General features: G+C 31.0%; 2 protein-coding genes across 3 annotated transcripts in view; one reads left to right on the top strand and one right to left on the bottom strand.

Moving 5' to 3' along the window:
* The window catches only part of LOC126695431 (G-type lectin S-receptor-like serine/threonine-protein kinase At4g03230), a 174,361-nt gene that overhangs the window by 41,778 nt on the left and 120,177 nt on the right, over nucleotides 1-12,406 (bottom strand). The gene's annotated exons all lie outside the window — the stretch shown is intronic.
* On the top strand, nucleotides 3,624-4,639 carry LOC126695435 (uncharacterized). Its single transcript, XM_050392193.1, has 2 exons — nucleotides 3,624-3,888; nucleotides 4,531-4,639. The coding sequence occupies exons 1-2, from the start codon at nucleotides 3,638-3,640 to the stop codon at nucleotides 4,586-4,588; spliced, it is 309 nt and encodes a 102-aa protein (XP_050248150.1). The 5' UTR covers nucleotides 3,624-3,637; the 3' UTR covers nucleotides 4,589-4,639.

Raw genomic sequence — 12,406 nt, 5'->3', positions numbered from 1 at the left:
GACCCACATCTGATAAAAAGACACATAAAGTTGTGTAAAAGACTACAAAAAAGTTAAGTATTAACGGGCACAATTAACACCATTTTTATTATTATAGATTTTGTTAATATGTATCTTAAGGATATACATTATTTTTTATTTTTAGAAACATTTTTCGTGAAAGTTGAAAAAATATTAACAGTGTTTTTAATATCAAGTCAGACATCAGACTTTCGCTGGCCATGGTGTGAGAATTTAGCGCCTTAATTCGACAAAAAAAAAGTTGAAAGATCAAACTCCGATGTGGATGTGATGGTTGAGACCAACATCCAATTGGTGCGAGAATTTCCTAAAAGATGAGGAAAGTTAATAAAACCCAACTCTGGTAGCTGGATTTGGTTGAAGTCAACATTTAGTTTTTAAATCTTCTCAACTACAATGTTCAGTATTTAACTTTATCAAAAAAAAAAAAAAAAATGTTCAGTATTTAACAATTGTCCTGAAAAACTCCTTGACAGAATGGACCGTGGACATAAATGAATGTCTCCAGAATTGTTCAACAATCGCAATAAGTGCTCAAAACCAAACTTCATGTCAGTTTCAAAAAAAAAAAAAAAAAAAAAAAAAAAACCAAACTTCATGTCAAGGTCAGAATTCAGATACATCCTTTTTCTAAAATCAAATCAAGGGTTGAAGTCAACATTTAGGTCCGTTTAGTAGATGAATTTGTATAATGTTGTTTGAGTTTTTTTAATTACATGTAGATAAAAAAATGGGTGAAAATATATGGAATGTTGTTTAAAAAATATGAAAATGTGTGTTTGAGTTACTCTACCTGCCTTAGTTTTTAAATCTTCTCAACTACAATGTTCAGTATTTAACAATTGTCCTGAAAAACTTCTGACATAATGGACCATAGACGTAAATGAATGTCTCCAGAATTGTTCAACAATTGCTGAAAACCAAACTTCATGTCAAAGTCAGAATTCAGATACATCCTTTTTCTAAACTCAAATCAAGGAGTAAAGCAAATTCAGATACATCACCTAATTAACTTGAAGAATGTTCTCATTATAGACGATATTACAACATTAAAGAAGATGATTAAGCACATTTATATTCAAGTCACACCTCAACCAGTATTCTAAGAAGTTCAGGGACTAGCAAACATGACAACAAGTTTTATAAGGCTCTCTTGATTGTGTTTTTTTTTTTTTTTTTGAAAGTCGGAATAAGTTGATAGATATCAACATCCACACAAGGGAGTCCAAATCTTTTATCACTCTTTCTACTCCATTATATACTCCACAAATAAAAACATGCCACATATCCATCTTTTTTATTAAATACTAAATTTATGTCTTCTATTATTTCAATTATCTAAATATGTTGGGTTATTTATTTATTTATTTTAGGAAATTGAAATAATAGAAGGCATAAATTTAGAATTTAATAAAATAAATGAACATGTGGTATGTTTTGATTTGTAGAGTATATAGTGGACATGGAAGAGTAGGATAGAAGATTTGGACTCCATACAAGGCGTCTTCACCTCTATTAAGTGTTATAACTCTAGACATAACTTCAAGAAGATGAGAGAAATTTTTTAGCCAAGCAATATGGCAACAAATAAATTACCATATGGAGAAATGGATCAAACTCAATACTTTATGTTTTGATAAGCTATTATGAGACTGTGAATTTCATCATTTAATTATAAATCTAAAAAAAATCTAGGTTCTAGAAAAAATTTATTCTTGTATGCAAATAAAGTGGTGCAGCTATGATTTCACTTTAGGAAGGGAAAAACTAAATAAAAAACAAATAAAGTTTTTAATTTTCCCCAAAAAAAATTAATAAAGATTTTAATAATTAAATAATACTTATTTTAATTTACCGAAGAGTTTTAATTATCAATAGGAATTCAATTAGACTTTAATTAAATTATAACCCTATATTAAGTTTTTAAATTAATAATTAAAATTTTTTAATTAAAAAGAATAAAAATAAATACATAATATGGTTTGATAACTTTAAATACATAATTATGCATCTTGTCCAATTTTGGTACATAGTGGGATTGACTCTTTCTTTTGGCTATTTAGACAATTGCCTAAGGCTTCAAATGGAAGAACATCTCATGAGTCATGACTTTAGTTTTATAAAATAATACAATAATTGAAGAATATATCAAATATATTTCATATAGACTTTCTTTTAAAAAAAATATTAGAAAGTGGTCGATTTTTTACTTAAGAAGAAAACCGTATACCTTTGTGTGCACTATTAGCCTATTATGGCTTGAATTTTTAGGTTCATTATGTTAGGTTCTAGAACTGACAAATTTGATGTAACAAATAATGTGTCCAAGAGGGCCGTAACTAATGTAACTCAAAGAAATTGATGAACTAAAGGTTTTGTCAAGTGAAAGCTAGATTCACTTGACTGGTCATTATAATTAGACTGAAATTTCACTAGATTCTCGCTCGATCCTCGCTAGTAAGATAACGAAAATCTTATTCCTAATTCCTGTCAGAGACTAATTCGTGTTGATTTTTAACTTGCTAATGTAGATAGCCTCTCAAGCACAAATTTATGGGTGAGGGAGGATGCCATGTCTAGCATCAAATAATTTCAAGAGAGACCATATAGGTATAGGGGACAGATGTTGATCCCAATGATTAAGAGACCAATGTTGATCCTGTGAATTTAGGAGACAAAGGTCACTCATATGGATTCAAGAGACTAATGTCGATCGTTTCTATTTAGGAGACTAATGGAGATCTTATGGATTGTAATTTGTAAGAATAAGGCATGAGATTTGGAATGAAAATTTATTCTGTGACTGATTTTTTTAATACACTTTTTGTGACTCTATTTTTTTTCTCCTGTATTTTCTTTGTCAAATCATGATGTTGCAAAACAAGACTGGCCTTTTTAACCAAAAAGTACCAAGATCATTAAATCTTTGTAAATAAAATTTCCACTTAGTTTAAGAATGCAAGGTTGAATCTTTTAAAAGCAACAAAAGGAATTGAATAATGGGTGAGTATTGACGAGAGTTGTCACTTGTCAATGGCAGAAAAATCAATCTTGATGTCTGTTTGAAAGTCAAAATGAGATGATAAAAATTTATTTCGGAATGAAGAAAAGTGGCAATATCTGGACTCACGAGGCCAATGAAGTTAAGGTAGTCAATACCATATCGGTACCGGCCGTATCAACAGGTATGTACCGTATCAATATGTATATCGGTATCGAAACATCAACGTTTCGTACCGGTTTAAATATCGACCATACCGGTCATGTACCAACCATACCGGTCAATTTCGGACAGTACCGGCCAGTACAGAATTTTTTTTTTTTTTTTTTTTTTTTTTTTTTTTTTTATGTTTTGTAATTTTTGAATTTTTTGTTAGGGCAGAATAGTAATTTATTTGTATTAACTTATCTATATATATATATATATATATATATAAAACCGAAACCTCTGCTAGCTCCACAATTTTTCATGTCAGCATTTTTTTTTTTTTTAATTTTTAAATATGGTTTTGTTCTTTTTATAAAAAAAAAAAAAATATATATATATATATATAGTCTCCGTCTATTAATAAGCGACTTTAAGTTTTTCTATCGATCTCTCTCTCTCTCACACACAATGGCTGACAACGCCACTGCCACCACCACCACGACAGTGCCACTGCCTCAAGAAAACACCACGGCGGCAGTTGCTGCTCCGCCGTCGCCACCGCCACAAGAAATCCCCGTTCCAAAGACGGAGATGAAACGCTGGGTGACGAAGAAGACGACGAGCCTTTGGAGGACACAGCTACAGCAGGACAAAGTCGCCGCCGAACTCAACGTCGAGGCCTTAACCATCGACGACACCAAAACGCTCACATCACTGCGGTACCATCAATCTCTCACATCACCAAGATTTGAATTTCTTTATTTCCCTGATCCTAATTAGGGTTTCGATCAACTTAATACCTTTGCTGCTACTTTTTGTTAAAATATAATAAAGTACTAATTTTGATTATAGTTTGAGATCCTGATTTGAATTTCTTTATTTGCCTGATCCTAATTAGGGTTTCGATCAACTCAATACCTTTGCTGCTACTTTTGGTTAAAATATATTAAAGTACTGATTTTGATTATAGTTTGAGATCCTAATTAGGGTTTTGAATCTTTATCATTGATATTAATTTTTGTTTTGATGCTTATACAATGTGGCAAGAGATATAGTGTTCTATAGTTTTAATTCCTATTATTATGTTACTTGGAACATGAATGCAGAAACACATATGTATAGTTGAATCTGTCAAAAGAACTTCTGAAGGATTTATAAATTGAGATGAAATTCCAGAAGCCAAGTAAAATTCAAGCTATTAGTTTGCCCATGATTTTGACTCCTCCCCATAAGGATTTGATAGCCTAGGCACATAATGGTTTTTCTGTCAATTTAAGGATTTCGTTTTTAATTAGGTTTTTCTGTCAATTTAGGGATTTCAATTCCTAATCCCTTTTTCTCTCTATTCATTTTTGTTGAAGTCAGGGAAACACTCATAGAAAATTAAATTCTACAAGTTTTGTAAGAAAGTGGAGATAGTATTGAAGAGGCTCCCAACTGTCAAAATCTGACAACAATCCTACAGGTTTTGCTTTATTTTGCTATCTAGGTTTTTTAGCACATCTGATTTAGCTTAGCTTAATCGTATGTTTGATTAAATAATTATTTGGGCACCTAAAACGTCAGCCTTCTTTGTCTCCACTCAGTCCCCTATTTTTTTTTTTTTTTTCAAACCTTCATGTTTATTTTTGTGTTGTTCCTTCCTTGCAACAACAAAGCGGGTTTCATTCTTAATTTTTGTTCTTCCATTCACTTTTATTTAGATTTAATATTCCTGATTAATTTCTGCTTTTTTATTGCCTTTCTCTTCAGTCTTTTCCTCCATTCGAATCAAGGTTAAAGGTATGGTATTCGTTTGCCTTTGTACTAAATTTCTGAATTTTTTTTAGTATAGGGTTAACTATTTGTCTATGTACATCTAATTTCTAAATATTGTAGTGTTCTCTTTACATTTAAAGAACTCATGAAACTCAATTTGAATTGGTACTTATCATGTATAAATAATTTTTTTTTTGAATTTTTAGTAATTAATAATTGCATTGGTATGCTGTTGAGACACATAATCCAAATAAAATTGTAAAAGTGTCATGAAGGTTGGTTGAATTTTACTCTATTTTAATGATCATGTTGATTATGTGTGCTTTACCTATAAACAATTGCATTGTTGTATCTTCTGGAGTTTTATTTTTATAGACTTAACTTGAATGTTTTAAAGCTAGAACTGACATGAGCACATTAACCATCCTGCCCCAGGAGGCAGATTTCATAATAGCTGAATCTCCAAGTTCTAAGTCTTTTTACTATGAAATCTTAAGTAAGTGACCAGGAAGACAGGGAAAGCCTTGAAACAGCAAACATATATGATTGGTAGTATTTAAAACATGAGCATTAAGAACCTTGGTTCTCAAATCTTCTTATTTATACCAGGTTAACTTGATTAACAATACTGGGGATTATGACATGTTCTAATTCTACACCTAATTACATACACATCTGTGGGATTTTTTTTTTTTTTTTAATATCATTATTGGTTTATTTAAGTTTAATCTAAACTGTATATGTAATACTATGGCTCTATTTGGATTTTGAAGTATTATAGCTTATTACCAGAAGTATTTGCTATATAAAATGCAAAAATTGCATGTATTGCCCAAACTTATGCTTTAAATTTAATTTTTACTCTTCAGCTTGCTTTACTTTTGTAAATTAAAGGGTTTAGGGGTTTATCTAACAAACTAAGTCTTGAGTCTAAATATTCAGAGGATAAATGATTTTCACAGCAAGTAGGACTTCATTTCTGATTGTAGTTGCTGTTGGATTCATATGTTATTTGTACTGCTCATTTTGCATCTATGTTCATCAAATTTTCACTTGCTTTGAACTTCTCCAATCCCAAAACAAAGAGAGAAGGAATGAAAATTCCACTAACATGAGCACCAGCCTAAGCACCATCTTTACCAGTTACAACTCCAGCTTCCAATTCAATATCACAAATTCTGCCAACACAGATGGAATGATATCAAAATTTGATTGATCCAGATAGGCTTTTCAGTTTTTTATGATGGGTTTTGCTTGGTTTTGTATTTTGTATTATGCATAATTGGTTGTTGTACATTTGGTTGGAGTCAGTGATACGCTATTGTTATGATGAATATTTGTGCATAGTACTTTCAAATGATCATCTAAACAACATTTACAAGCAATAAAATTTTAGTGTTTAAACAATTTACAATTATTAACGCATGATAGATAACATTATTCTAACAGTAAGACTCCAACATTACTTCTTTTTTTTTGTTTTATTTTTTATTATAGATTAAAAGTTCTGCTTTTAAACATAATTGTCATTGAACTGTTCATGCTCTTTTCCCAGTTAATTGAAGTACTTTTATTAATTTATTGTCAATATTCCTTCCCAAATTCAGAGCCCAGATTCTATTCCCAGAATTCTCTTAAAATAGTAGTGTCTAAATACAATATAATTTTACCTTTTAGGGTAAAAACAACTTCAGAAAAAATAGCAATATTCATAAATAACAACAAATCCAATTTGGGAAGTCAAAATAGCCATAACTCACCCAGATATATCACATGATTTTTTTTTTTTCATGATTGGTCCTGCATGATGGTCACACTTCACATGTCAATTGTCAAATAATTGTACATTATATGCATGACTATATTTGAGGAATACTATAATCTCAGCTGCTTACAAATATGATATTTAAGATGTATATGTTATGGCCTATCTTAAACCTCAAATGAAATGGAATTGTATTGTGTTTTGGTTTAGGTTCTTTAAATTTGGGTTTAGATATGATTTAGGTCTGGGTATTTTGATTGGATTGGATTGGATTGGATTGCATTCAGGTTTTGGCTTAGATTCGGTTTGAGTAAGAAATTTGGGTTAGAATTGTTTTTAATATCAGTTATCTGTGTTAGATTTGGTATTTCTTTTGGATATTTGGGTTAAATTTGTTTTGAGTGTGTCTTGGCTCCAAAGAGAAATCTCTGGAGATCTTCATGGATTGATTTAGTTCTGAAGAACATAGATTCATGTTACCAAAAAATAAAGCTCTATTTGCCATTTCATTTATGCCGTTTTTAATTTTTTTGTTGAAATATATTCCCCTCTTTATATTTTCATTTCCCATGTTTCTTTTCTACCATTGTTGTCAAGTTTTCTCAGTATATATTTTTCTAAAATTAAAGTTTTTCCTGGGTTATGATATAAAGGCCATGTTGTTCACATATCACAATGAGTAGGTCAATTTTATTATTAAATTGTATTTCGTTAGTATACACACACACTCTGTAATGTTAGAGATGAGTTTTGTCATATTTGATCAACGAGGCTAATAATGCAAACTTTGCATCTGAATTGGATTTCCATTTCTACTTTAGTATGTCAAATATTTGAGCTTCAAGTCTCAATATCTATTTATTTCAATTTTTTGTTTAATGATGTGCTCTGCCTGTTTGTTAAAAGAACTGAGTCAATAAATTTTTCAGAAATTGTTGTTTCCTTTATGGCATGAGATTAACAATATGAACTATTTGAACTACCCTTTATTCTTTTGTTATGGAATTCTTGTTTTAAATTTTAATGCATCTTAATTTGTGATAATATCTTGCTATCTTGGAGGGTTAGTCATGTTGTGCAAGTCCACTAGATTCACCAAGTACATTCTCATGTTTGTAAGATTTCAACTTTTTTTTTTTTTTTAAATCTGAATTTTAAAAATCGTTCACTGGGTGAATTACTAAATACTCCTCAATGTCATTTTGTCTTTGTAAGTGCATCAAAAATCTAACAAAGAGGTACTTAAGAAGATTTTTGACTTCGTGAGAAAGATAGAAAGAATTCAGGTAATTTCAAATGTAGTTAATCCAGGTGATTTAGGTTTCAGTACTACTTCAAACATGATTTACATATGATCTATAAAAGACTTTGTCTGGCCTTCCACTGCAACAAAAATCCAAACCAACATAATTTTTTGCTCCCAAAAACACCATCTAAACTAAAACAGGTATTTTGGTTGGATTGATTTTGAACTTATGGTCTTTCAAAAATGGCATTAAATATGATTAGTTTTGGGTATTCTGGTCGGATTGATTTTAAATCTTTGATTTTTATTTCTAGGTTAGATTTTGTTTTGATAAAGGTATTTGGTTAGAATTTGCTATCTTTAGGATATTTGTGTCACATTTGGTTTGCTTTTTTGTTTAGAGTATTTGGGTTAATGGGTTTTGGGTATTTTTCAATGATGTTTTTAAAATAGAGAAAAAGAAACACAATCATGCCTTTCTTTTCCTTTTTCTTAAGAGATGGGAATGGTGACAATCTTTAAGTTTGGAAGACCCTAGATATTTTTTTCTTCAATGATGGTTACCAATTCCTGTAGATAACCATAAGTCCATAAGGCTCATTAAAAATTCTCTGGGCTTGAGTTTAATGGTAGAGTGAATTACGTCCATGGAAATAATAGTGATTTTAATGATTCAATGTGAGTGTGTGTATATATATTTTATCCTTACTGTGTTTGTTTAATCCATATAATCATGTTAAAATTAGAGATATACACATGTTTTGATCCTTGCCACTTTGAAATGTACATATATATTCTTGATTGCCATTTTGATTTATAGCTGATATTTCTGCTATAATTGTTAAAATTATGCTATAAACTTGATTTTATTGTGCTTTGCTAAGTTTGATGCTGAAATAAGCTTTATTCTGAATTACTGTACTATCGGTATATAGAAAAAGGCATATAAGAATATTTTGGGTTCAGGCTTACTGCTTATGTCCTTCGTATAATAGTAGAATGAAATAATGTTTGTAGATATTGATTTAAAGGTGATTGCTTTTGCTTTCTCTTGAAAAAAAGTTTCAGTGCATATGGTGGTATCTTGAATCTACCTATTCAATTCTTATTTAGTTTCTTTTCTTTATGTTGCATTCATTTCTTAAGTTGTATTGTAGCCATTGTAATTTGATATTGAGGTTAACATAGTTCTATGGTGCATAGGCTTATATAAAATGTGAGTACTTTTTTTTTTCTCAATGGATTTTCTTGCCTCATATTTTATTTTAAGTTCATAAATTGATGTATTATGTGATTATACCATTTAGTTGAGTTATGATGCCAGCAATTTATTCTGTTTGTATTCTATTATTGTATTTATGAACTAAATGAGTTATGATGCTAGCAATTTGCTGCCATGGAACTCATTTGACTAAAGCAAATAAAATTTGAGCTGACAATTTTTTCTTTTAATGTTTCCCTTTTTAGGTGTATCTCTTGAACCTATTTGGTTTCCAGTTAATTGGAAATGTTCATAGTTTTGCATAATACTACATTCATAAATCCAACATATCAGATGAGGCGCTTTAGAAAAATTGGAGTCATCACTGTAATGGATGGGCTAATTCATGAAATGCGCCCAGTTTAAATTTTTTTATTTTATTTTTTTATTGATGTAAGTTGCGTAAGCTTTTTGTTGTAAAATTGGTAGTACCTTTAGCATTTTCCATATGTTCTTACGTTTCAATGCTTTGATTGGGGAGTTTTGTTTTGTGTGCTAATATTTTGGATGGGAATGATTATACATGGGGAATTATTATTGCAAAACTGGTAGAAGCACATGGTAGATTAATGTTATGCTTTATTTTGAAGCAAATAAAAAGAAGATGCGCTAAATAGGTTTGGTTTGAGGATAAGAAATATATAAATATATATATATATATATATATATTTTTTGCTAGAAGGGTAAAGATTGTTGAGGGATTGAGATAGTATCAAAAACTACAAGTGTGTTCCAAGATTAACTATCCCGTGCATCGCACGGGTTAGCGACTAGTTAGTATTATTTGTTTTCTTAGTATGCAATGGTAACTTTTAAGCTTTCTATTTTTTATATTGTGTTTTTTTTTTTTTAATTGATACTAAAGTTTGAAACAATGAATAATTAGTTCTGAATTTAGGAAATATTTTATGGTAAACTTTTATATTTATTATAATATATATATATATATATACACACACATACATATATATATATATATATATATTTATTTATTTATTTATAAATAAATAAAATAGTAGTAAACTCGAAACGGTACACCGATATTGACCGATATCCGAAATATATCGTACCACTGGCCAAACCGATACAGACTCCGGTACGGTATTGACTTCCTTGCAACGAAGGAAACATGTTATTAATATATGAGGTTGATGGATATGAGTTCTTTATTACCATTGAATTCATATCTTTTGATAAATTGCTGTTAGAAGGGGAGTCGTATTGGTTGTCCAAAACAATTTTAGCTGTTTACTGCTAGATGCTGGTAACTTTGACTAACTACTGAATGCATCTTGTGCTTTGACTTATTAATTGGTTTATTATTCGTTTTCTTCTTAAGAAGCTAATACTTGGGCCAAATTAAGACCAGTTTTTGGGGCACTTGTCTGTAAAATTATATTCTTTTGGGCTTTGGGCTGGTCACTTCTTTTGGCAGGTATAGAGTTCTGCTAGTCATTGAAAAATTTGGTCACTTTTGGGCTTTCTACTTGTCTTAAATTTCCCAACAATAAGTTGTGCTGAACTGACAGAGATCAATATGACACTAACCTAAAGAAGATACATGTGCAGGTCGCCAAACTCACTCCACTACAAGTATTCAGAAAAGTCTTTCAATCTGACACTACCAGTTATTAAATTATTCCTCAAGATTTCTGCAGAGCCTTAAGTACTCATCTCCTGAACCAACAAATAGCACGGTACTGCTTGAACAGTCGAGGAACAATCTATCTCCATCCAGCTGTGTTCAAAATGGACTTATTTCAATTGCACAATCATCTCAGCTGGACTTCTGCAGAAAGTGGAACCCCTCCATCCTTTACGGTTATAGTTTGAAACTACAAATGCATCCTTTGATGTGCTTTTGACTATACCATTAACCTCAAATTCAATGGAAGAATTACATAACACAGGGTTGTCCACAAAAGTAACATTTAAAACAGCAATGCTGTATACTGGAACTTGTTTTGGAAGTAATTGCAATAAGGAGTGAAGCTTTATTTTCCTTTCTCTGCTTTTCTTAGAAATAGCATCTTCAACTGCAGATGCTATTTTCCCTTTAAAACCATCCACTTCCCAGGAGTGAAAGAATTTAGTGCATAAGTATTTAAGGTTTTCAATTTGTAAGATGCATTAGACCATGGAATGCAGATTCAGACAGAAAATAATAGAGATTAATAAAATATGATGTTCATTATCAATTAACTTATCAGTTTTGAAGTTAGTACCATTGAAGTGGGAAGGGATCAATACTTCTATGACATGTTTATTTTTCGGTGGGCTGGGAGGGGGGGAGGGTGGGGCTTGAAAAGGTAAGCTCTTTCTAGACACTACGATACTAATTTAGGGAAAATATTTTTAACCAATAGAGTTGGTATAAAGTTTAGATTTACAGATGGAGCAGGCCAGGAAATCACATGAATTCTGATAAGTTCATAATTTAGGACCAAATGCTTACACAATCTTGTATTTTCGGCTCTCCTGTTAAACCCCATTCTGAAACAAAATCTCATCTGCTGTGTTATAATCTTGGATTGAAATCAAGGTAAGCCTTGAATCTGAAGAAGAGAAATGAAGGGGAAATTTCTAACAATATATTCCTAGGACGTAAAATACTAGTACGTCCCACTGAGGCAATCCAACTTCACACATTAAACCACTTACATTTCTATAACATCTATGTAGCTATCAAACTTCCCACAATCAAAAATGATCTGATGGAAAATCCAACAAATAATTTAAAAAATAAAAAATAATTTTGACCAAAGAAGAGAAGCAAATCTGAATTGAATCTCAGTTGATGCTCCACTGCAAAGAAAAAATATAACCTCTTGACTAGAACATACAGGAACTGACTGTATAGCAGTAGAACTTGCTTACATAGGAGGACTGCATTCCCCTGGTAAATCCAATATGCTCCACCATCCAACTTTATTTATATTTCCTTCTTGGTTCTTCGGAGTTGCAATTATCAGACCCATCTCTCAGAACAAAATTTCCATCATCTTGAAGCACTGCTTCTAGAGCACCAGAGCTCGTAGGGCTCAAATTTGTTGACCAAATTGGAATTTGAGACTCAATGAACAGAACTAAATTACCATCTGAGATTCTCAATACAGAAGAACCTATATCAGAGACTGGTGTCTCTCTGTTTGCCACCCAAACTATGGTTTTGCGAGAGACTTTCTTGTACCACATGCCTATATAGAA

Source organism: Quercus robur, chromosome 8 (assembly GCF_932294415.1).
Source record: "Quercus robur chromosome 8, dhQueRobu3.1, whole genome shotgun sequence".
Lineage (NCBI taxonomy): Eukaryota > Viridiplantae > Streptophyta > Magnoliopsida > Fagales > Fagaceae > Quercus > Quercus robur.
This window is presented reverse-complemented; position numbering and strand designations above follow the sequence as displayed.